The sequence below is a fragment of the Apteryx rowi genome, unplaced genomic scaffold, assembly GCF_003343035.1.
Source record: "Apteryx rowi isolate R43461 unplaced genomic scaffold, aptRow1 scaffold_166, whole genome shotgun sequence".
In the NCBI taxonomy this organism is placed as follows: Eukaryota; Metazoa; Chordata; class Aves; order Apterygiformes; family Apterygidae; genus Apteryx; species Apteryx rowi.
This window is the reverse complement of record NW_020447930.1, coordinates 1,232,558-1,257,470: the sequence shown is the minus strand read 5'-3', so window position 1 is coordinate 1,257,470 and position 24,913 is coordinate 1,232,558. Positions and strand designations below refer to the sequence as shown.

General features: G+C 36.0%; 1 protein-coding gene across 11 annotated transcripts in view; it reads left to right on the top strand.

Annotated features, from left to right (window-relative positions):
• The window catches only part of PPP1R12A (protein phosphatase 1 regulatory subunit 12A), a 128,656-nt gene that overhangs the window by 53,803 nt on the left and 49,940 nt on the right, over positions 1–24,913 (top strand). For 9 of the 11 annotated variants that reach the window (XR_003252553.1, XM_026060190.1, XM_026060187.1 and 6 more), the window contains 3 exons: positions 10,747–10,865; positions 21,510–21,669; positions 23,955–24,099. Coding sequence is in view for 10 of the 11 variants with exons in the window: in XM_026060190.1 (XP_025915975.1) it covers positions 10,747–10,865; positions 21,510–21,669; positions 23,955–24,099 (424 nt within the window). In the remaining variant the exon portion in view is untranslated. Of the gene's footprint in view, positions 1–2,066; positions 2,154–3,117; positions 3,218–10,746; positions 10,866–21,509; positions 21,670–23,954; positions 24,100–24,913 lie in introns of those variants that run through there. The other 2 variants (XM_026060191.1, XM_026060192.1) reach the window with 2 other exon arrangements.

Sequence of the window (24,913 nt, the reverse complement as noted above, 5' to 3'; positions counted from 1 at the left end):
AATTTGATACCTGTTTGTTTAATTGAGGGAGTCTAGGAAAGCTGGTCACTCCAGGATGCAGAAAAACCATATGCTTTATAGCTGCCTTCAGATCGAGTAATTGCGTGCATCTCTGCTTGTGCCCTTAAATATTGGTTAGCAAGTATATTGCATTTCTGTTCTTCAGAGAGCAAATCTAATAGATTTTTACAAACCTAATAGTTTTTTAATTGAGGACATGTTCTTCAGGACTTCATTTGATTTGGTGGAAAGTATCTTTTTTCTTTCAATATACTTCATCAGTTCATTGGATCTAACAAAAAGTCGGGGGACTAATACTCAATGTAAAGCTCAGGTCGCCCTTAATTTTTGGCTGAAGAAGAAGATTTAAAAGGGCAGCTCATGTTAAAAAGAAAACCTTCTTTGAAATGTGATGTGCATAGAAAAGTTTATAGGTATCGTGAGAACAACATATAGTAGAGATCTTAGCTATGAATTCTGAAGTGAAATATGAGCATCTGAGTGATCCACATGGAAGAGAAGACAAGTCTTGTAGCTGAGGTAGAGCCCTAAGAAACATCTCATGTCAGGTCCTTGAATGATGACCCATAACTGTCCTTTGACACTGATTGACTGCTATTTTCTAGGTATGACTGGGACATAAGAGGGCAGCTCTAGATACATGAGCAACCAGGTTTTGAACTGAACAAGTGCTTGGTAAATGTGCCACACTGTCACTTCTGAGGGCCTCATAGATTAATTTTAAATTACTGTTGTAGGGAGAGGAGATGATAATTTCTTCTTAGACTATGGAATCTGTGGAATTGTTAGTGTTGCTAAATACTTAATATAGTTATATGATATAAAGATAATTTAATTCACAGTAAAGTTGTTTTTGAGCATTATTGTTTTCCAGGAGAAAACATGGGTGATATTAAGTTGTCACTCCTGTGCATCTCATTTTTTATTTTCTTTCAGCTTTTACATAAGCTTTCTTCTCTACTGTGAGTTTGACCCTCCTGTGCAGCATACAGTAGACTTTCTAACAACACTGAAACAACTTACACACCTACTTCTCTTTTCTCACCACTCTGTGTTTTGTGGCATATCCCAATTTACGTCATTTCAGTGCAAGTGATCCTGTCTGTGTGTATTTTTTCTAGTCTTATTAGCCTTTACTGAGGCAGGATAAAAGCTGCTTGAATTCTTCTAAAATCCATGTAAATACAATGTCATGTCTGTAGAGATATGAGGCTGTTATGCAATGATGAGAGTGAGTTGCTTGGATACAACGCAGATATTAAGATAAAAATGTATTTTTGTTTATAAACAGCAGGTATGACAGGGCAGGAAAAACATGAAAAAGGAATTAGCTGGTTACAGATGAGGCACTGCTGAGCAAGTATTAACAGAGAGCAAGAGTTTCCCTTGGAAGAAATATGTTTTCAAGGAAGCTTGAGGTTGACTGGTCAGATAGAGGTAAACAACTGCTATGAGTTACAGGCTGCTGATACTCACCTGAAGAGGTGTCAGATTAAGTTCACTACTACTGGATGATGCAAAAAGCTGCATTACGACAGTAGAGTTGCTTAATACAGAGATTTGGTTATTATACTATTGCATAATATTCTAAACAAGAAGATGCATTTTGTGATGTAATGATTAATGCTTATTTCTGTTTCAGTGCAGTAAAAATTTTTTTCAGAGTTGATCATGATTTAAATTTTTCTGATATAAATGCCACCACGTGGCTGTTGGAGGACAGTAAGGTTGCTAATTTAGTTCCATAATCATAACTCCTATTGAAATAGAAAGAAAGCAGTTAAAAATCAGAATCTGCGGTGCCTACTGTAGCCAAATTAAATGATGCTACTCTTGACACAAGGCAGGAAGGAAGGTGATGGCTGTGTGATGGCTTCTTACATTGGTGAGGAAATACGCTGAGGAAAGTGGGCAGTAGCATGATTTCCCTTTTTCCTCCTCCTTTCTCACCTGCATGCTGTTATTATCTCTCCTTTTCAATCAGTATAACCCAATCCCAAGTATTCACCTTGATGACAGTTCCTTAAATTGGCCTAAGTGCTGGAGACTTGGTACCGGAAAGCATCCTGAGCACAGAGACAACATGCAGTAGAGTTACTGTCCTCTTCTGCAGGGGCCTATCAACCCGCAAGGTATTTTTCAAATGTAACCTTTATTTTTGCACTGTAGGGTGCAGTCTTGTGGTCCCCCTCCCATATACACGATTGGGGGTGGGGGTGGAGAAGGATTATCAGTTTTAGATAAAAACAGTCTTTCTGGAAAAGAAAACTAGAAAACCATTTGTCTGTGGTTGAAAAACAACATGTATTTTTATTGTCAGACTTGATAATGTTTAATTTCTTAATTTCTAATATTTTTGGAGAATGTCAGACTTCAAAACATTTTGGTCTGGTGGCTTAAAATTCTTGTTCATTCTCTGGGGATTGAAGTCTTCCTTTGTAGCTTTGTTTTGTTTAGGAAATTGTGTTAAATCTTGAAAGCATTTACTGTAAAAGTTCATATGCTCAGGCTTGAAAAATCATTAGATTTTAACTAATCAGCATTAAAAGTATTTGTTGTTCAATTTTGTCAAAGACTTCAAAATAAGGGGGTGAAACTTGTTCACATAGGGTATAGTAAAATTAACTTTTGACATATACTTCAAAAATATTTTGGTTTTTTTGCTTTATATTTCTTTTCTTTTGAAGTTCTTGCATTGTATTCACCCTGGCATTACCTGGCTACAGCTCATTTTTCTTTTCTGTAAATAGGTTATAGCATATGTTTGCCTCTATAGCTTTTTTTGTCTTTCCTATTTTCCTGTTCTGATTCCCTGTTTACCTCCACCCAAACATTTCTCTGCCACCCCTCATATGTCTTTCCTCTGTACAGATACTGTAAAATATGTAGGCTTTAGTTGTTCTTTGTATGCTGCAAGTAGGAATTTTTACTGTTCAGTCTTTGCACTGTTAATGTTTAGGTGGCCACTTACGTACGAGTATTTCTAGAGCTTATTTCTGGCTTTTTTTTCATAGCTTTCTTGGAAAACAAGAGGGCTAAGACTAACCAGATATTGTTATCTTCCCTGTTTTCTTCTACACTCCTATACACCAACAGTGAAAACAGATGTGATCCTAATTACTCTGGCTCTCTGGGTGCGCGAATTCCCTTGGAGGCTAGGGACAGCCAGCAATATACAGACCTCAGTGTTGTATTGGTACGTTTTGGAGCGTTGTCTCATAAACATGCTTATGTTCTTTATATATGTATGTTATTTAGAGTAAATGGGAAGTGTTGTTTGCTTAGGGGGAAAACTTTTTCTATCCATGAGCAAATAAGCAATTTTTTCTCGTCTCTGTGCCATACTACTCCAAGATGCCTTTCATAACAAAGTACTCACGGCGTTGAGAGGGGAGAATCAGAACAAGCTGGATTTGCTGCTTTCTGGAAGAACTCCTACCTATTGAAGGGTATATTTAAAAAAAAAAAAAAAACTTTGCAAATTAGTCTGTAATTTAAACAAAAGATGCTGAAATCTGTATTGGATCAGTGAAAGTTAGGAAGAAATGTCATTGTCTTAAAATCGTTTGGTCGTGTGTTTTCCAGCTGTTATTTTTATTCATGTTGTTTTAAAGTATCTCCAGCTATCTGAAATTTTCAACTGCTGTATTTTAAATTAATGTTAATTTAACGTATGTTAATGTCTATCCTGTGATGTATACGGAAGGAAAGAACTTACAATTGCATCAGTGATCTGCAAGAAGAAAGCATAAATTCTGCCTTATATCTCTTGTTGGTATCAGCTGGCTTTAAATGTTGCACTCATGTATTTTAGTAAAAATAGTTATCTACTTTTGCTAAGTAATCCCAAATTGCCGTATTTAACCTGGTATTTTGTGTAGCTGCTAGTTGGTCATACTGCTGTTAGGGGTCAACATTACTATTTAGAAGGTGTGGTAGCTTTGTTTTTGTGAGAAAGATGTGAATATCTTCTGGAATTTGCAGAGACATAACTTTAAGATGCCTGTGTATACGATCAGTAATGAACTGAGGAAAGCCAGCAAAGAAGTGTTTAATTGTGAGACTTTTGTTATGATTTCCTTTTAATTTAAATGGTATCATAGAAACCTGTTTTTTTTTAGTTCAGTCTTTATTCAATTCTCAATGTTTAGACACAGATGGTTGAGGCACAACAGCAACTGACAGCATAACATGGTGTTTTGGAAACTGCCTAAATAAGAGTTATCTATGAATTTAACTTAATTATTTTTGAAGTTGTTTAATTTCTTCCAGATCAGTCTTAAAATTATTCAGGACAAAGTATTCTTGGCCCAATGAAATTTGTACAGTTTTGGTTCCCATGTTAGGCATGGATCCTTTATTTTCTTCTTTAGTACATCTCGTGGTAGCTTCAGGAAAAAACATAACTGCAGGAATATTTTGCTGTAGAGAAAGAGGAACAAGGGAAATTATGTAGAGGTTGTCACTGAAAAGAATGAAGAGCTCCCTCCTGGTGTGAAAAGCCATGCCTTCTGCATGTTGGTTGGCAGCAGCTTGAGATGCGTCAGATGTCCCTTTTCTGGGCGAGCAGACTTCTTCCATACTGTGTTAGGTCAATGAGTCATCTGCCTGATGTTGTGTACTTTTATACAGCCTTGGCAAAATAATACTTACAGGTGTTAAAAATATGTATTCAAAGAAGTGAAATTGTGACATTTCTTTATCGATAAATGCATCTGTTGTTTCTTTTTGTAAAGAACATGTTTAAATGTGAATGTGACAGTAGCAGGGCACAGGGGAGAGGAATGGAGGGGTGGGTGTTAGCGGTTGGCTCGTATTCAACTAACTTCACATTTACCTCAAAACTTGCCTAATTGCACTGGGGATATGCATCCCACTTACCACAACAGAATTTGGCACAGTGTTAGCCTAGTGGTATAGTATTTGCTTCTGGTTTGTTTAATTTAAGACTAAAAAAAAAAAAAAAAAGGCTTTATTCATCATAATTTCTCAAAATAATAAATTGAATAACACCCAAAAGAATGCAAATATCACAAACAAGCTGTGATTTTTATCTCTTGATATGGTGCATATGCAGGTAGTTACAGCTTTGCTTGCTCTCAAGTACTATTTTCGCTGTAGGTAAAAAACCCTACTTTTAGAAGGGCTAAGAAGTTTCAGGTAGCAGTTCTGTTTCTGACTGAGGGATTATAACATTCAATTAAAAATTTAATTTGACAAACTGAAGCTCTTCTGTAGTGACTTTTTTAAAGAAATAGAAATTCCCTTGCAGTCAAGCCAATAGAAAGTATCAAAAGAATCAAGTGTTAAAGTTTTAGTGTACTTTAACTTACAAATTAAAACAATTTGAAAGAGCAGTATTAAAATTTTAGTCGTTATTTGTTAAATGGTGCTTGAAAACTTAATAGTTTGGAAAGATCTGTTGTTGATGTTTTTGTATTAGTAACTTGAAGTATTTACAAAGATGCATGTTCAAAAGTGTACCAAGATTTGTATGAACAAATCAGTGATGTAATTCTGAAAGTAAGAGAAGGCAATTGAAGATACATATTCAAAAGATTCATAACTTTTTAATTTGCTTTTATGTCCTGTGAACTGTGGGGCAGATTTTTTTTTTTCTTTCCAAATGATTGATTGCACAGCTGCCGTGAACATAGTGGCACTTTCTCTGTCTTTGGCTCCATATTATCCTTGAGTTAAAACTCTCACGGAATTCGTTTGAGCTCCACCATCATGGGGGTGGGGAAAGAGAAGTGGGCTTGCCTGGAAACCGGTCGTTATTTAAAAACTGCTGGGAGACTGGTTGTGCTCTTTGTTGGTGCCACCACTAACAATTAAGCCTTGATTCCTTAGGAGGCCAAATTGAAAATGTGGTTTTTAAATGCGTACGCAGCATGTTAAACCTCTATTCAGTAAGAGATTTGGGGGGGGGCTCCCCTCCTCACATTTTTAGCAGTTAGAGAATACTGTTTAGTATTCTGGATAGTTAGAAAGTAACCCTCTTTATTTTCTCTAGAAACCCTCTTATTTTCTCTAGAGAGTTCTCGAGACAGACTTCAGTCAGCAATTCTTACAGACCTGAATCAGTGCAGCAGCCACTGTGCACTCCTGCCTTGCGCTTGCCACTGTTCTAGTGACCTTCAGGTTCAGCAAGTACTTAAAGTTAATTATATCCATAATGACTTTGCAAACTTGTTTCCAGATATTGTGAACTGGGGCAAGGTTCGAATGTAAACATATGCCCCCGTTTCTGCTGCTGAGATAAGTAATGCCTAGCCAAATGTTATCTGCAGCCCTTCTAGTTGTTTGCAACTCGCAAAATTTAGTAGATCAGAGTTTGAGTGTCTTCCAGATTCTGAAGTAGCTGCTTCCCAAAGGAAGACTTACGTTTGTATTTAACTGTCTTCGAAGGGAGGTGTCCTCCTCTGTTTACTGTGTCTTAATATGTATTTTATTAATAGACTTATGCAATCATTTTCTCAGCTGTAGATTATTATTATTTTTTAATTGCGAGTGTAGGCAAAGTTCTTGGGTAAAACTTTTTACTTCCAGCTCTAGAGCTGGGATTTAGTATGGATTATTTCATTTATATATAGTAGTCTTAGAGGATTATTATTGATTGTCTCAGAGATGCTGAGACTCCAATTTTTTATGAAAGGTGTTGAAGTGAATTTTCCATAAAGTGTTGGGAAAGAATCTTGGTTATTTAATAATTATTTAAAAGAAATGTTTCTCTCCCCCCCTCCCCCCCAGATTGTTAATTTCAGTTTACACTTTAATGGCTATTGAGGGATATATAGCAGTGATTGCTAAAACACAAATTTCAAACAGAAGTATTTTTACCTTCCTAAAGCTATGGTATCCCAAAGCAAACTTGTTGTTCCAGTCTTACCCCAAGTGCATAATGTATGTCATGGAACATCGGGGCAAAAGTCTCGGGAACGATTTTATTTTCCAGCTCTTGTCTTTCCCAGTATTCCTGGGGTACTTGCAATTCTTTACGCTTAGGTGACAAGAGTAATTTAAAGAGGTGCTTTTAGTTTGCATGTCAACACTTGAAAGTTTTAGCTCCAAAAATAAATGTGGTATGGTTATAAGACTACTGTTTCCTTCTCACTTGTTTACATTTTGAATGAAAAAAAAGATGAAATTTCTTGATGAAAGTAATACCTACTTAATAAAGATGAAAAAGGTAATTATTTGCTTTTGTTTGGAGACATGAATGGCCGTTTTGTTCTATATACATACTTACATACACAAAATAATAATCTCTTGTGTGTGAAGATGTTAGTATATGGTACCAGAATAACTGAAATGTCATATATGCCTGTATTTGAAGTCATACTATTAGTTTTAAATAACATTTATTTTGGAGTGTAATTTGGAAAGTGATTTAAAAAAAAAAAAAAAAAACAAGAGCTTCTCACATTTAGGCTTGTGCTGGCGCTGGCGTGGCTCGGCTGTGCCTCACAGCCACAGAGCGTTCACCTCCTCCCATTTACCAAATTTGTCTCCTTTCTGCCAGCGATGATACGTGCCTGATACGCCTCTTCTCCCGTGCCTCGCTCCTGACGGCTTTCCTAATTAATGCTATGATCCTGTAGGCACCCGGGTAATTTCGTGCAGTATCTGAACCATATCATTGCTTTGCTGAAACTGTTTTCACTGTAAAGGAAGATTAACAAACGCGTGAACCTTTTCACCACCAGGTCATCTGTTATTGAATGATGTGACGAACGGAACAAACTTTGTTTATGTTGCCAAGTTTAAATGACATCTTTAAAATAGTTGGAATTTGAATAATTTGTTTTAGACTGAGAAGAGCTCTGTGTGTTTTTATTGCATCAATAATTTGTTTGAGGCGATCAGTTAGGAGGTGGGGAAAGCAGAGGGGAGGCCTGGATGGAGAGGCTGAAGGGAAGGGGCCATCACCCTGAAGATTTTTTCACTTCCCAGGGAAGGGCGCTGCTCTCCATCCTTTTCCCTCTTTCTCCCATCCCTTTAAATTTTGTGAACTCAGGGCAGGGTCCACGGATTCATCTTTTCATCAAATGATTCTTCCTTTGACCCAGCAAAAGCAACATCCTGTGAACACGTGCAAAGGGGAACTCAGATCCTGCTCCCGTCCTATTAATCCCACGAGTTCTGTTGATCTGATTTTGGTCTCTAAGCGGCTGCTTTTTTTGTGTTCTACTTTAAAGGATCATCAAGTTTTTCATATGTCTAAATAATGACTTTCTGATGTGTTGCTGCAGCCTTGTGTATTCCTTGGTTCATTCCCTGCTCTTTCTTATGCCTTGCTCCTTTTAGCTTTTCTAGGACTCATTGACCTGATTGAACAAAATACAGCTGCTTCAGGGAGATGTATATTTTCCTTTTCAGAAGTAGCTTTCATTTTGCCTTATAGGTATTAGATAGAAACAGGTAAAATCAGTTTTTTTTCAAACATCACTTATTTTCATGTCTATATTGGACAAGGCAAGTTGAAAAGTGTATGAACACGGATTTGGGGTATTTTTAAAGATATTTTTGTCAATAACTTTGATTTTGAGTCCAAAGTCTTAACTTTGTAAGATTATATTATTTTCCACATTGTTTCTGTTAATTTTCCTTATTTTAATGTACATATTTATCTCCCTTGTTCTTGCCTGCTCACTGCATAGCAGTTATCCAGTATGTTATCTAAAATGCCATGAAACTGTTAAAACAGTGGAACTAGTATTGTTGAGAAATTAAAATTAAAGTTACTTTGAATTAATATTTCATTCCTGTAGGAATAGTTTCTTTAAACTTAAGAGAGGAAAGAGCCAAAGCTACCCTCTTTTAGGAGGAATGGAATAAAAATGGCACAGCATACCATCAAAGCTAGTGGTAGCAACTAATGTTTCATGTCCCTGGAGATGCAATTACACTTCTGGGAATTCATTTCTGTTTTGTGATCTGTCACCCCTTACCTCTTGATCTAATTACAAAGGCTTAATAACAGGTGCTGTTTAAACCATACATTTAAAAAAAGGTTTAAAAAAAAACAACAAAAAAACCTATGAGAGTACTTGAAGCACAGACATACTGAACAAAGATGAGGAAAAACTGATCCTAGATCTGGGATCTGTCATTGTTAACTGGCAGTAGTCAAATAAAGCATTTGTGTTAATAGTAAATTAATTTTCTAGTTGGCTCCTGCATGTTTGACATTCTACAATAGTGAGGTTAAAGTACTTTTGGTTTCATACGCCTGTTACCTAGTGGATAACTAGTTCTTCAGGTCTGACTATTTCCCTGCGTTTTTTTCAAGTATGTGGAAAGTGTAAATTGTAAGCTCTGCAAGGCAGGAGGTGTTTTTATAATTTTGTGCTTGTGCTATAGTGAGTCTCTGGTTGTGAGATCAGATTCCTATAAGTAGACAAACTTGAATTTGTTAGGGAAGTAAAAATGTTATGGGCAGAAAATGTAAGACCAGTCTGTATTGCTGTTTTAATTATTGTTCATTAGCTACTCAGAAGCAGATTATATATTAAGCTGTAGGATTTCAATAACTTTATAGGCTTATGGTTTAGTACAATGAAATAGTTTAATCCTTTCATGACTTCTTGTTGGAATCCATCCATTAGACTTAATCTGAAATTCAGAAATAAATTCCACTCAGTCTGGATTGTTGACTTCTGAGATAGCAGTACTTTAAATAACAAAACACTTAGACACATAGGGTTTGAATAACATATAGAGTACAGGCTTCTTTTTCTCCCCCTCCTGCTCACAACCAAAAGCTAAACTTACAGATGATGTTATGAAAGAAAGAGCATAAAAGGGGCCTGGTAACAAGAATGAAGGGAAGCACTTGTTTAGCTGGGTAACTGAAGTTTATTGCTCCTGCTGCTAAGAAGTACTTAATTCTGTCTCAACTTGGATGTTTATAATTTTGGTTTCTAGGATATAGAAATAATGAGATGCTGCTTTTCCTCATGTATTCTGTCCACAGGGTTCTGTTGGGTGAATGGGAATGTACCTTTATGAACCTTTTGTTCATGTGGCAGTCTTGACAGCTGAAAGCCAGTGGGAATATGAAGATAACTAGAGATAGTCATCTTCCATCCTCTGTGTTTTGGACCCTGATAACCTTCTTTTGCTCATAATTTTCCCATGTGTTTCTCAACAGCTTCACTTTTTGTCAAAGAATTATAAATAATTAGGAGCAGAGGTGATTTTAGTTTTACTAACTTTACAAGGCTGACTTGGAGACCAGGAGCCATGATTCTTGCAACATATAGAAAGCTAATGCATCACTGAATATGGAAGTTCTAGGAAGACTGTCTTGATATGATAATGAGAAGCTTGCAGGAATCAATGTTTTGGCCTGTATACTGCTGTGTTCACTCTTGTTCGTCATCTACTCATTTTCTTCTTTCAGTTCTTGCAAATACGTGTATTTAAATGTGTTGGAAATCTGACAAACTGAAGAGCATTTGTATTAATGGCTATTATGCTTAAAAGACGTGTGTGTTCATGAGTTGTAGATAGGGATGAGAGTTTTTTTGGTTTTTTTTTTGCTCATAGCAAACAGTTGGTTTTAATTGTCTTGTGTAAATGCATGCCTCCGTTGCACATGATATCCATGCTTGCTGAATGTTTTTACTATAGCAGCTGTTATTGCATCAGCTTTACTATGTTGTAGCTCACCTTCTCTTTTTGTCTACGAAACAGTTTGTTTTTCTTTTCTATTTACAGGTATTTAATTAGTCAAGGAGCACATGTAGGAGCTGTAAATAGTGAAGGAGACACTCCATTAGATATTGCTGAAGAAGAAGCAATGGAAGAGCTGCTTCAGAATGAAGTAAATAGACAAGGTAATTTTGAATATGGAAGGCTGATTTTGTTTGTTGAATGTTAAATACATTTTGAGAACTTATGTTAAATTAGCGATTTTAAAGTCACTCTATTTTTTAATGAGAGTTGTCAAAATCTTTTACAGTGCTAATGTCTTCTAGGCATTTTTATTCAACTTCTTGGGGAGAAAGAGCTTGGAGGTATTGAACCACGTGTTGGTTGTATTCCTGTGTTCATTGAACTTGCCAGAATTTAGGTGGTGTTCAGATACTATGGATGGTATTCAGTGCATCTGTGAGGTAGGAACTTAAAACTAGACATCTGTGTTGAAGTAAAGTGCCCCAGAGTTCCATTATGGAGAGAAATAGGGACTTCTAGGGTGACTCAGTTAGATATCAGTTTGAGGTGAATCCAGCCCCTAAGGTACCTATTCCTTTCCATCGGCTACAAGAGAGCCTAGAATGACTTAAACAAGAGTAAGCAACTATACTATGTCACTTAAGTCACACTTTGTGTCTATTTTTGACCTTTTGAGTGCCCTTCTACAGTGCCAAATGTCTGAAACTACTTGAGATATGCAGTCTTAAGTTGCACTTGTTTTAGGCCTGAGAACCAGTCACAAACCTTCAAGTTCTTCCCAGTAAAATTTGTGTACTCTTCTAAGAGCGTGCCATATGGATGAGCATTCATATAACAGTTAATGGATAAGTATTAAGTTTTGATGGTATCTCTTAGCAACATATATCCTAAGTACACATGCTTTACTCATAGAAAGTTGCTAGGACAGTGCTGGTAGTGGTGTCTTTACAAGGGATATTGACCTTTGAAAAAGCTTATTGACTCATTTTTCCTGCTTTTCCCCTCACACTGCTCTTTTCCATGTTCCACTGCTCAAGTGGGTTTTCCAGTAAAAGGTCTTTGAAAGCTTCTGGCCTTTTCCATTCCACAGGGGAGAGAATATTCAGTAGTTGTTGACTCGTCATTTTGAGTCAGATATGAATGTTGTTATCCCAAAACTCCCAATACAAGAAGAGGAATGATGTCTGAGTTGTAATGAAGGTGATGACACTCGTAGTGAAGATGGAAAATTACCTTTTGGGGGATGGGGGACTAGGGGACTGCATCTCCATTACTTTTTACATTTGGCCTCTTGCCTCCCTCCCTAAAAGGCTTCTTCCTCCTTGGAAATGTTACATATATTTTTTGTAGTATTGAATTTGTATGTCTCTAAGACAGATTTATGTAATTTAACAGTAAACTGTTAATTACTTCAGCTTTACCTTGATTAAATTTGTATGGTTAAACCTGCTTAATGCCCAAACCAAATGTTGAAAAGAAAGTGGATGAGATGACATGCAGAGAAATAAAAGCTAGGTGCTAATATGTAGAAGGAGATTGTAGATTTGACAAAGACTTTGACTCAAATATTTGATATTATTAAATGAATTCTGATAAACAGCTATTAAGGTTAACACACAAAGAACACCAGGATAGATGGCTGAAAATATCTCTTTTTGTCTATGCTATCACTATTATTTTACCACTATTATTATTATTATTTTTAACAGTACTGTCACTCTTTGAAGAGTTGTTTTTGGAATGTGCCTCAGCCTAAAATCTTTCAAGTTGTTTTTGATGCATTTGACTTTACTGACATGCTGTGCTAACTGGCTCTAGTTCTTTGTAAAATTCACATTGCTTGGAAAAAGAGCTCTCTTGAAGAACCTCCTCTTTATATACTATTAAAAAAAATCTGGGATTTGTTATATGGTTTGTTATATATATAATTTTTGTTCATTTTGCAAATCTTAATTATTTTGAACAGCCCAATTGTAAAGTTAGCATTGGCAACTTAAACTAAATGTCACTGTTCATTGAAAATTGCAGCATAGTTTACATATTTTGTATTGAAAGCTTACAATGAACTTTCTATGGCACTGTCTGATGAATCTGAGAAGAGTGTTAAATGTTCCCACAATGCAGCTGTTAGCTTTCAAAGGGATCATTCAGCTTATTTTAAAACATTAAGCTTATGTTGCTATGGAAATTCTGGTTTCAAGGTATTGCTGTTACATATTTATATCAGTTGGCTTGCTGACTGGCTGAAGGATTTGTAGATGATAAGTCTTTCAAAGGTGATGTGAAAAATATGTTGCTTGAGCCAAGCACCATGTAAGGCGGGAAAAAAATTGCTAGGACTCTGCTTCAAGGTGCCTCAATCTTTCTCTGTGGAGCACAGGGACCTGTATGCTGCCACGAATAGCGTGGCCACACTGTGGACTTTCCTAACAACATTTCAGCCTTCCTTTTGTTAACAGTGCACTAAAGCCCAGCATATACATCTATACTTGGAAGTACTTAGTAACTTGCACGCAGGCCTGTTGCAGAACTCGGAAAGGTCCGTATTCATGGCAGTTAAACATATCGAGAGCTGATTTTGCAGGGTTTCAGGCTAGGTATTTCATGCGTACTTTGTTTTATGTGAATTAATCTTTTCACTGTTAACAAATACTGGGATCTTTTGGAGTTTGGGTTTTATTTATTTATTTATAAGTATTTTTAAGTAGCTTGTTTTACTGTTAGACCACCTGAGAATTTCAATTTTGTAAAAGTTGCGAAGAAGGCCTGCAGCATCCCTCCTTCTGAATTTGTGCCTGAAAGTGTGGAAAGTAAGGACATTTACTTGCAGGGATGAAATCATAGGAAAAATTTAATGACTCTGGATGGGAATGGAATAGAAAGGGTATGAACCTGGCTGAACTCCCATTCCTTGAGTAGCACATGTTGATAGCCCATAGGCAATACACTACCAGAGCAGTTCCATCTAGGGTGTCTGTGTGTCAAGAGAGATTTTCTTTGGCCTGTCGTTCCTTACTTAATGGTGTTGCTGGAATGCATGTGCCTAAGGCATCGGGGGGGGGGGCAGCCAGAGCAAAGGAATTTTCATAAGAAATTTAACATTAAAATGGCGTTTAAAAAAATCTTCCCTTGATGATGATGTGCAATTGCTAGTTCTAGGGCTTGGGGGAGGTGGAGTTGGGCAGGAAAAAACTTCCAGACTCTCCTGGGACGCTTATAAAGAGGGATGAGGATGCTGGTAAAAATGAAGCAATTGTAATGTAAGCAATAGTAGAATTGAGGCAATACTTGCATCGTTTAACTTGCCTTGATAGAAAGGAAAAGCTGGAGTTTTAAACTTAGAGGTTTTTTTTTTAATGAGAATATACAAAAAGCCAATTTATGAAGTCATTGATCTCAAATGCTCAGTTAGCTATTATAACTTCTGGACATATGCCTTCTGTGTTCACCTAATGCACTTATGGTCTACCATCCAGGTCCTGCTGTTATACTTCTATTTACAGGATGCTTCTGAGGAGCTTTCTGGATGAGAAGTGGTAGTGTATATCTTATTAAATTGCAGTATTCACGATAAGTGACTCAGCATGAAGTTTTCAACAATGTGCTTTTGATGGCATCCCTAACTTCCCTATAAAGTTGATATTATATACAGAATGATCATATATTTTTTATCATAATCACTTGAAAAGTGTCTAATTGTGGGTATGTTGTGGCTAGACAAGTTAATAGCTTTGAAAGAGGGACGTAGTTGTTTATCTGAATTACTGCTGATGCATTGTAGCAGTTTCATCTTTGGTTGCACCGATGCCTAAATGCAGTTTTACTTCCAGCTTTAGCACTGGTCCTCTTACATGATAAAGCAGTACCACAGTTCTGATAACCCAGCTGAGCTGTGGGGTCTGTGGAGTGCTCCACGCAGCTTTATTAGTACTGACAGGGGAAGATCAGCTAATTTATTTTGGAAAATAAGCAAATGTGGATGCCAGAAGAATCTTACCCCTGTAGAGGTAAAAGGTGCAGTGTGAAAGTTCAGTAGACATTTTCTGTAATGTTCTTGCCTTTCATCTTTTGTGTGTGTATTTAATCCTACGTTTGTCATAGTTTCATTTTTAGTGTTGCTTAGCTAATGTTATGAATATGGTTTCCTGTGTATTGGCACCAGCAGTCAGAGTTGTTTTGGTGACAAGATTGGTTGGAAAGTTCAGTTTGGTTCATGGTACTTTCAGATAGTTTGTATGCCATAGTGTTAAAAAAGTAAATTTAATGTAAAAGTATTTTTTGAGTATGTAAAACTTTAAAAGTGAATTTGTATTCACATATACAACAGAGGGGTCTGTATCAGACACTGTGTAAGGACAGTACAATGCTTCCATGGTGAATTATTCTTCCATTTCTAAGGCTGAATTTTGAAGTGACAATGGAATTGATTTTTTTTTTTTTTGAGATGTTCCAGCAAAAGATAGACAAAGGCTTCTCAACCATTTTTGCTATATGGGCCTTGTGAGAAACTGCTTTGTCAGTTCAGTTAAGTGAATTGTTTTGCTTATCTACAATTATAAAGCATTTTCCCTCCATACATAACATGTCAGTAGCAATTACAATATCTTCTTTTCTGAAGCAGTAGTTTTAGAAAAACATTTTTTGTCTCTTTAGTTTAAAAAAAAAAAAATCCTTTTGCTCTTTAATCTCTGCTCTGTCATCCTAGTCTTTTCCCTTTCCTCTCTCTCTCCCATGTTCTTTCTTTCCATTTGATCTTCCTTTTTAAGTGCTCTTTTTTGGACTTCTTGTTTCTGTCTTGCCAGATACTTCTTCAGTGTAAATTATGGTTAATTATACTAAGCCAAGGATTTCTATTGATATGAAACTAGTTTTGGCAGCAAAATTGGCTCAACTGAGTTTATTGTATTGGGAAATAGTAGTAAAAGACACAACTTGTAGCAGGATCAGTAAAACATTTGGTGTTTGTTTCTGTTAGAAATCTGAGGAGTCACCATGTTAGCTTATTCTTTTTGCTGCATATGCAAACCTTCAGTTTTATATAAAAAGTTTAGAGTCTTCCAGTTGTGCAGTTATTCAACTTCTGCAGATCATCAGTTTGTTTATATTTATGTCCAATTTGCACAAGTATTGAAATATATTTTAAGGACATGTCAAACTACAGTGTCTGGAGACACTAAATTCACAGAAATAAATTTTAGAATAGCGCCTGATTCAGCTGTATGTGATGTTACAGGCTTAACACAAAGCAGGATCTGAAGTGCTCATTCTGTTCTAGCATTCAGACTGCAAAATCTGAACTTCCAACCCTTGAGAGAGGAGATAGTCAGTGATCCAAATTTAATCTTTGTGTTATACAAGTTCTGCTGTAAGCAGTGTTGGACATGAAAGAATGTAGCTTTTGTATTATTATTATCCCAAAATCTTTGTTTCTCTAGTTATTCTGGTCTTCTGATGTGACACCTCTTAATAGTGACCCTTAGTTCAGGCTTGTTTCCATGTGTTCTCTCTTCATGTGCTCCACAGATCACCAAACAAGGCCACCTGGTATTCTGCTGAGCATATAGCATGACTGTGTTAATTTAATGAATTATGTAATAATTCTGAACTAGGGGACTGGCTATCCTACAGGTGAAGCCATAGCGCTCTGGTAGTAGGGAAAGCGTTTTTCTACCCTAAACTTCACAGGGAGATAAAAATTAAGTAATGAATTTTGATAAATTTTGTTGAAACATTCTCTGTTCTAATATTTTGATAGTGTTTTGGGTATGTGATATAAATAAGCCTAAACTTATTGAATTATTTCTGGAGTATAAGGGTATTGGTTTAATTATTTTTTAAGCTTAAAACCTAGTTAGTTTACCCTTTCATGAAGTATAAAACTTATCTACACACCATAGTAGGGTATAAAGATTTTATGACACAGTTATGATTGCTTCACAAGTAACAGAACTAGGTGAACTAGGTGAGTTAGGGAAATTATTCCAATATAATGCTGAACAACTATCCTCTTTGCATGACGTGTTTTAGCTATTTTGTGTGCTATATTAAAAAAAAGCTTATGTTATTACCTGTTTAGTTGTTTTTCCCTACAGTTGATATCTTTATCCTGGTCCAATGCCATGTATATAGATTTCATAGAAAAACACAGAGTTCTTTAAACCTTCTTTCCTTAATTAAAAATGTGATTGCTTCCAATTTCTTATTATGATGCTTTATATTACTTCTCTGCAGCGTTTCAACATAGCATAGTTATAGAAGTTGTCTTTTTCTACGGAAGTTGTAAAGTTTTCATTTGCATTGTGGAGCGTTAGCAGACTTGAGAGTTATGTCACTTAAATAGAGAAGCTGTCACTGGCTGGGATTAAATGTTGCCTCTCCTCATGTCTTGAGTAGGGTTAAATGTTATGGTTGGAAGCAATTTTTGGTGATGGAAGGCTATTTATCATCAGATGCCCTTTAAAATTATTTTTAACCACTGAAGTAGTTATTTTGAATTTTAGAAAGCATTCTCGGGAGGTGAGTTAGCGGGGAGAGGTGAAATGAGGTGAATAAGGCGTTCATGATACAGTGTGGTGGCTATTCAATATATATTAGAGAGATCACTCATTTTTCAAGGATAAGCAAATGTTCCTCATTCTTAATTATAGGTAAATGTAATGAGAATATCTTGAATGTATTGCTTAGCTCAACTGTGTTTATGTGGATAAAATGCAAACTATTACATTTGTATATAAACAATTCACTACATGAAGTAAAAAGTGGGTTGATCTTCCATGCAGTATCTGTAAAACATGCCTTTATATGGCTGAAGATTGCTGAAACAGTGATTCAGCGTATAAATCTATGTGGGATTTCATTAAATATTCAGTGAACAGCATCTTATTTTCGAACCTGCTTAGAAATGTTGAATAATACTTGTTGATTAAAAAAACAAAAGCATTTAGCAATAAATTATTAAAGATTTAAGAAGTGATGGCCTGTTAGAGGTTAAGTTTACCGGTATTTTAAGTGAATACTCCGAATGAACTGGAGCTCAGAGGCAGCACATTGCCATCTATGGGCCATAGGAAGAAAGTGTTTGACATGTATGAGGAGCAGTATCTTTTTTCCTGATATCTTTAGAGTTTTGAAAACAAAAGCAAGGAGGAAAGTTCGTATAAGGTGCAATAAAGGCTGTTTACATTCTAATTTCTGCATGTAATAATGGGAAATTTTATTTGGCTTATCTCTAAGGGCCTCTTTTCTTTCTATGACACAAAGTTCATTTCCCATTTTGGTGCCGGTTATTCCTGTGAGATGTTTGAATTACATTAGCATATCTTTTTCTGAATCATACCCTTCTGTTATGTTCATCTGCTGAGAAATGATCAGAATTTACTGTCTTGTAACGCCTCAACAACAGTTGTACTGATGGAGCCGTTTGTCCTCTGCAGCCATCGTGTCTTATTTGGGCATCAGAAAATTGTTCTTTAGTAATACTGACGGAAGTCTATATTTGATAATAGTTTCTTTTTCAACAAAAGCGCTTTTTTTGACATAATTCTTTTTGATATAGTAAAAAGTGCGCTTAGACATTAGCTGTTAGAAACTCAAGATGAGGCTTTGGGAGGGACTTTCCTTGTTAAGTTCTTTCTTTATAGTAAATCACATTGAAACTAAGAGCCACACACATGAGCAGTTCTGCATTGATATGAATTTCTGTAGAATCACTCAGGTGCAGCAAGTTGCTCATGCTAATAATTATTTTCAGTTAGAAGTGAGTGCTGGCGTGCCAAAAGGGGACGGGCGTAAGTGTGACTGACGGATGAAGTGTAAACTCTGTGTTTGCATAATGGTGTTTTTGCAGGCAGCACAAAAATGCAGATGGATTTACTCAACAGGGTAATTTTCCCAAGAGAAGGATTTCCTCACTGGAATGGTCTTGATGATAGTTGCTATTGGCAGTTACTGTGTAATGTGTGAACTTGCTGTGCAGGGAGGATCTGCACTGCTGTCTCATTCTGAAAGAAAATCAAATACGAAGGCCCAAAGACTTTACAGTTTATCATAGTTCGTATATACAATATTTAGACATCTTCTGGAGGAATGAGAATATATGATTATAAATACATTATTGATTCAATGTTTCTGGTTTTCATTCTTTATATCTGAGTTATAAAGTTTACTCAGTATGTGAAGCTCGATCTCTATTCAGATTTAGTGGTCATGGGCCGCCTTGAGAGAGATGGTTATAGAAACTTCCTGTTACTTATTTTTCTCCTTAGCTTCTTTCAAAAAAAAGTGCATTTTAGCTTCTCCTAAGACTCAGCTTAGTGCTACAACAATCTCTTGTGTCTGCCTGCCTCTTGCAGGCTTAGCCTCTAGATCAATAGATTTTCATCAGATTCTGATAAAACTTGAGTTTTTACTAGATAAATTACAAAGAGTAAAACGATTGTTTTAGTGGGTTAAATGGATGAGTCTAGGAATTCAATAAACTGTTTAAAACAATGTATATCTGTATCAGTTTTATAATCATTACTAAAGCTATATCTTTTTAGGAAGTATTTATAAATATGCCCTTAACATAAAGTTTTACCAGAGTTACTTATTTGAACAGAGTATTTTTTTTCCTGTTGATCTTTCTTTGTGTTTCTTGCAGTTAAATCCTTTTTAACGTATTTGTAGCCATGGAAATATCTGATATATTGTAACTTGACTGCAGAATAAAAAAAGGCCTGTACTCTGTTGCAGGCTTTTTTTTTTCTTTTTTTTTCTTTTAATGAAGCTTGCAGCTAATTGGAATGAAAATAAAAGCCTCAATTGTGTTTTTTGAAGTCGCTTGTAATATTAAAGTGTTTAACATTGTTTCGTAAGTAATTTGCATTTTTAAGTATTTTGAAAAAAACACTGTTTGTTTGCAGTGTGAAGATCTCTGGTTGGTTTTCTTTGGAAAGAAGAGTTAGGCCTCATCACTATTTGTATGTGTATACCAAAAGGGAAGAAATTGGCCTTACAACTTCATTATAATAGCACAGGCATTTTCATTGATGGAAAGGGAGTATACCATGTTGTCACATGCTACCAAAAACCAAACAAATCACAAAGTGAATTTCCAAAAGCATTACATTTATTCTGTTTATATTTCAGTGAAGTTTTGATTTGGACTTCTCACTTTCAATTTTTTTTTTTTTCTGTATAATGTGGGAATGGCTGCTTTAGTTATGACAACAGCTATGCTAGAGTTCCCTAATTTGATCATAGGAATTCTCAGTGCGAAATTAATTTTGTAAAGTAGGGTTGAAAAGAGATACTCTAGGTTCCCATAGTGCTGTTTGTGGTCTGCTTTATTTTGCTGGGCTTTGATTTAGTTGGACAGGTCAGAGAGTTATGTGGTGCAACATGTTTGCCGGAGGAAAACAATTTGGGGACAGATGAAGATTCAGCAGGAGATACTGAAAGAAAGTAGAATTAGCTCTGTGTCAAAGAGCAGGAGAGGTTTGGTATCTGTCTCTTCAGTATTTTAAAAATTCTCCTACCTGCTGTTTTATAGGTTATAAAGGCTGCTGCTGAAATTTGTCATTTTATGGGTGGCTAGTAAATCAAATCTGTTTCTAAATTTCAGTTGGTTTTATTATAAACATCAAAATTCTTCTATTTTTCACCAGAGAAATTAGAAATCAGTAGAACAGTAAATATTTCCCAAGACGCTTGCCTACCAGTGCGTAAGCTTAGGTGGATCGTGCACGTGATACAATTTCTGTGACGGCTGGCTCACTGAGCGGCCGTCTGTTCGAGGTCAGAGCGGCGACAGTCTGCGCTCTGGATGAGCACCGTTCCTAAACCCCTTCTCCTCTCTAAGGCGTCGGAGCCCAGTCAGCATGACTGGGATGACACTGGGCAGCATCCTCTTTAGGACCCTTTGGTCTCTTCTTGTAGCAGCGATTAAAAAATGCTCACAGTTACCTGCCTTGCTTTGCCCGTTCAGGGGCTGGGTTTGGGTTTTTTTGTTTTGTTTTGTTTTTTCCCTGTTTAAACTGCTTTGTCAACTTGTAAATGTTATGTTGGGTTTCTCCCTATTCATCAGTTTATAGTAATTTTTAGTGAGACATGCAATATAAAAATGGTTTTGCTGTTTGTGGGTGTTTTTTTTAGCTGAGACACGGGGGAGATTCCCAAGGTTTGGCTATTCAGGGAAAAGGTCTCTGTTTCACAGCGAGAGAGAGTAAACTTTTTAAAGCAAAATTTCTTTAGAAAGTATAAAACACATAGTTTTGTCTTGCTTGTAAGTATTTGGCAGTGTTCAGAAGCTAGGCTGTTCCTCTTCCCATAGAAATGGGATTTCTACTTAATGTCTAGTATTTTAAAGAATTACCATGCATCAGAGAGTACTGTAGCTGTTTTCTATATTCTGTGTAACCACATATGAATGAGACTAATGTTTTGGCACTTAGTGAAGTTAAGCTGTAAATATTCTTTCTTTTTCTAATAGGTTGCTTCAGTGATTAATACTGTTATGGTGGAAATTCTTAAAATTGGAGGGCCGGTTCAATAGCTTTTTTTAATTTTTTTTTTCCTGTTGGAAAAAACTGTATTATGCATTCAAACTGATGCAGTCATACTGATGCTACAGTGGATGTTCCCATAACCTCTTGGGGTTCATTTTCAAAAAAAGATTCATACCTTTCTGTGAACATTAGTCATATTGTTTCACTGTTATTTTTATTGTATCACTTAAGCATGGTACGAGTTTGTTATATAATTGAATTGAAGTGCTTGAAATAAAGCATTCTGTGTCCTGTCTCCCCCCTCCCCACCTGAATTAGGAGTTGATATCGAGGCAGCTCGAAAAGAAGAAGAACGGATAATGCTTAGAGATGCAAGACAGTGGCTCAACAGCGGCCATATAAATGATGTCAGGCATGCAAAATCTGGTGGTACAGCACTTCATGTAGCTGCTGCTAAGGGCTATACAGAAGTCTTAAAGTAAGTATGGCTTAAATGGAGATTTTTCCTCTTTGATTGTCTTGTTGATGTAATGCTGCTTGGAGTTGATAGGATTAGGCACTTCTCGCTTTTGGAGATTGTATCTTGGAAAATTACAATTTCTAGAACTATCTTTTCCTCAAAGCTTCAATTTATGTTATCAAGCACTCTTAAATCACGAGGCTGTTAAGTCATTCAAAATGTGAAGACAGTGTGCATAGTGAGTTTGAATACTTATTTAAAAGAAGAAAGATAATGGCAAAAAACATTCCTTGTTTCTAAAGCTAACTGTATAAACAAACTTGATGCCTTTTTGTAATGGCAATTGGCATTTTGGAAGAAGCATATTTTCAAGACAAAATGTTTATTTATATGTAAAGCAGAGTCTGTGATCCAGACTAAAGTTTTTCAGACCTGAAAGAATAGAGAATTTCATTTTGCTTTTTTGAGATAGTTGTAGAAACTCTTGACTCCTGAAATCTGTCCTGGAAAGCTTCAGACTTTTGGTGTCCCCTAACTGACACATAACTGTCAATAATACAATACTACAAATATTGTATAATGTAACAGAGGTTAAATTTGTTTTTTTATTCAAAGCTGTGCTTTTAGTGGAATTTCATCACATTTAAAAATAATTTGGACCAGTGTGTTAGAACAGAAACATAGATGTCTTATTTTGAAGCCGTATAATAGCTTGAAAATATATAGATAAAAGCATGCCATACTTTTTCAGAGGACAAAAAAAGAAAAAAGATTTCAGGCAGTAGATGTGACTCCATCTTTAGTAGATACTCACTAGGAAAATTGTTCTTTTCCAGATCTTGTTAATCACTCTCATAATGGAAAACCAATGATGCATTTGCATTTGGCAGCCCTAATTCAGTAATAAGAGTTTGATAAAATGTGAATCCATAATGCAAAAAGTTGCTGAGGTATTTGAATGACTATTTCAAAGTGATTTAGGCATCTCCAGGGCTGCATATTCTTCTCATACTCATTTAATGGTTGCTAGAATTGTTTGTTATCTGTAACTTTCTGGAATTAGAGTCCAGGAAAATCTTAGATTTTACCTTGCCAACTGCATCAATAATGTATTCATTTAACTTTGTTACTATGGCTGTTTCAAAAAAGTAAAATTATGTAACTTGAAAAGATAGTATTCTCATTACCAGAGTTTACTTTGGAGTAAGGCATACTTAATATTACTTTTTTTTTTTTTACTCTGATTGTAAATGTATTTTACTGCTTTGGCAGTACTAGGATCAGTTATGTACTCTAAGATGGATGAAAATGAGAAATGTTCACTGTGTAAGTATTGCTACCCTTCAGATCAGCAGAGCCTTGTAATGCTTTGTGTACACATACAAATTGATTGACAGAGCTTTTAAAATCATTATAACATATAATTTACTGTATGGGAGTTCTGTTTCAAAACAAAACTGATGCATCAGCATGATAAAGAGAAGTAATTCTGTTGGGAGGAAAAAAAAGTTGACTCACTGGAGGATATTACTATAAAAACAGTAGCTCCGAAAAGCAGAATTTTTAAAGAATACTTCATGGTCATGTGATTTTTTTAATAATTATGGGGTGCGTTTCTGAGAGGTGAATACCTAGCCTGACAAACAGTTTTGTGTAAATAGTATGTCTTGCCACTTTGCCACTAACATCAGAGCCATACTTCTAACTAATCTTTCTGGGGATTGGGGTTCACTGTGCCTAGTACCTGAATACAAAGTCGAGTGCTGAATGCAGGCTGAAAAGCAGATCTTCTGCTGGAGAAGCTCTGCTCCCTCTCAGAGGACAACTGATGCATGCAAACACTGGTTTGCTACAGCATCAAATGTTAGTGACAGGAGATGCCATGAGTTTAAGCAACTACTGTTAGAGTAGAAGTACGTTTTAATAATTTGCTGGGTAATAGCTGGTGTATCTAACAATTTTTGACATTTTACAGCTTTCCTTTCTTTAAAAAGGCTTTTCTCTGTTACTGCATGTATAGATAAAATTATCTATCTATAAAGAATGGACTTTGAATGAAGAGATGAACAAGGAAGATTTTTCTTGAATATTTCTTAAGAGTAAATATGCCTATTGAACAATGAAAAGGCAAATATTTCTGGAAGCAAATAGAATTAATAAATTGACAATAGCCCAACTAAATTATCCTATTTCACTTGATGAGAAAGGAGGAGAGTATTACTGTAGAACAATTTTGTGATTTTTATGACAGTTTAACTATTCCTGTCAGCAGTGTCAAGATTTAATTCTTTGAATTTCTTTAGGCTTTTAATACAGGCTCGCTACGATGTAAATATTAAAGATTACGATGGCTGGACACCACTTCATGCTGCTGCTCATTGGGGTAAAGAAGAAGCATGTCGCATTTTAGTGGAAAACCTTTGTGATATGGAGGCTGTCAACAAAGTGGTAGGATTTTTATGTAATCCTTGTCAAGATACAAAGTTCTGGTCTCTAAAGTGACTTTAGAAGCCAGGGTAAGAAAAGTGATGATAAAGTGCTGTTTACTGTACATGGAGCTTTCTATAATGCATGTTTTGTCGAAGCAGCATGTTTGTGTTCAAAACTAATTTCTCTGACTTTCTAATTTAATTTCTGGGCCCACTTTACATTCAGTTCTACACTGAATGGTCCATGTGATCTAATCTTTGACAGTGAAATTCAAGATAGAATAGTTTTATTGATATTTCAGAGATGCACATTACCAATCTAGAATTGCTTATACATACATACACCTGCATGTATATAGAGTTATGTAACAGAAGGGAGGAACAAAGATCAACTGAAATTTCTCACTTCCTGCATATGTTAATTTTTTTTTTTTTTTTTTGACTTATACTTCAGGCAGATTTGTTTGAACTACATACTGGCTTTCCATTTCTTTGCTGAGGTCAGTGCTGGTGCCTTTGGCCAGTGTTGCACATTAGCTTTTGCTGTTAACTCCTAAAAATCAACTTGCTGGTTTGGGTGCACTTTAGGAAACACTTCAGGCATTTCTGGACTCACTGGACATAGCTGGAATGCTTCCTAAACTATTTCCTCAACTTTTACATAAAGGCCTATGCAGTTTGCTGGCTTTGCAAGATTTTGCTCCCCACAGATATAAATATTTTAATGATTTTGAGATGGTGGAGTTCAGGATCCTGCAAGGAGGAAGCAGGGCAATAAGTAGGATCACAACCCTGGACTTCAGGAGAGCAAACTTTGGCCTCTTCAGGGACCT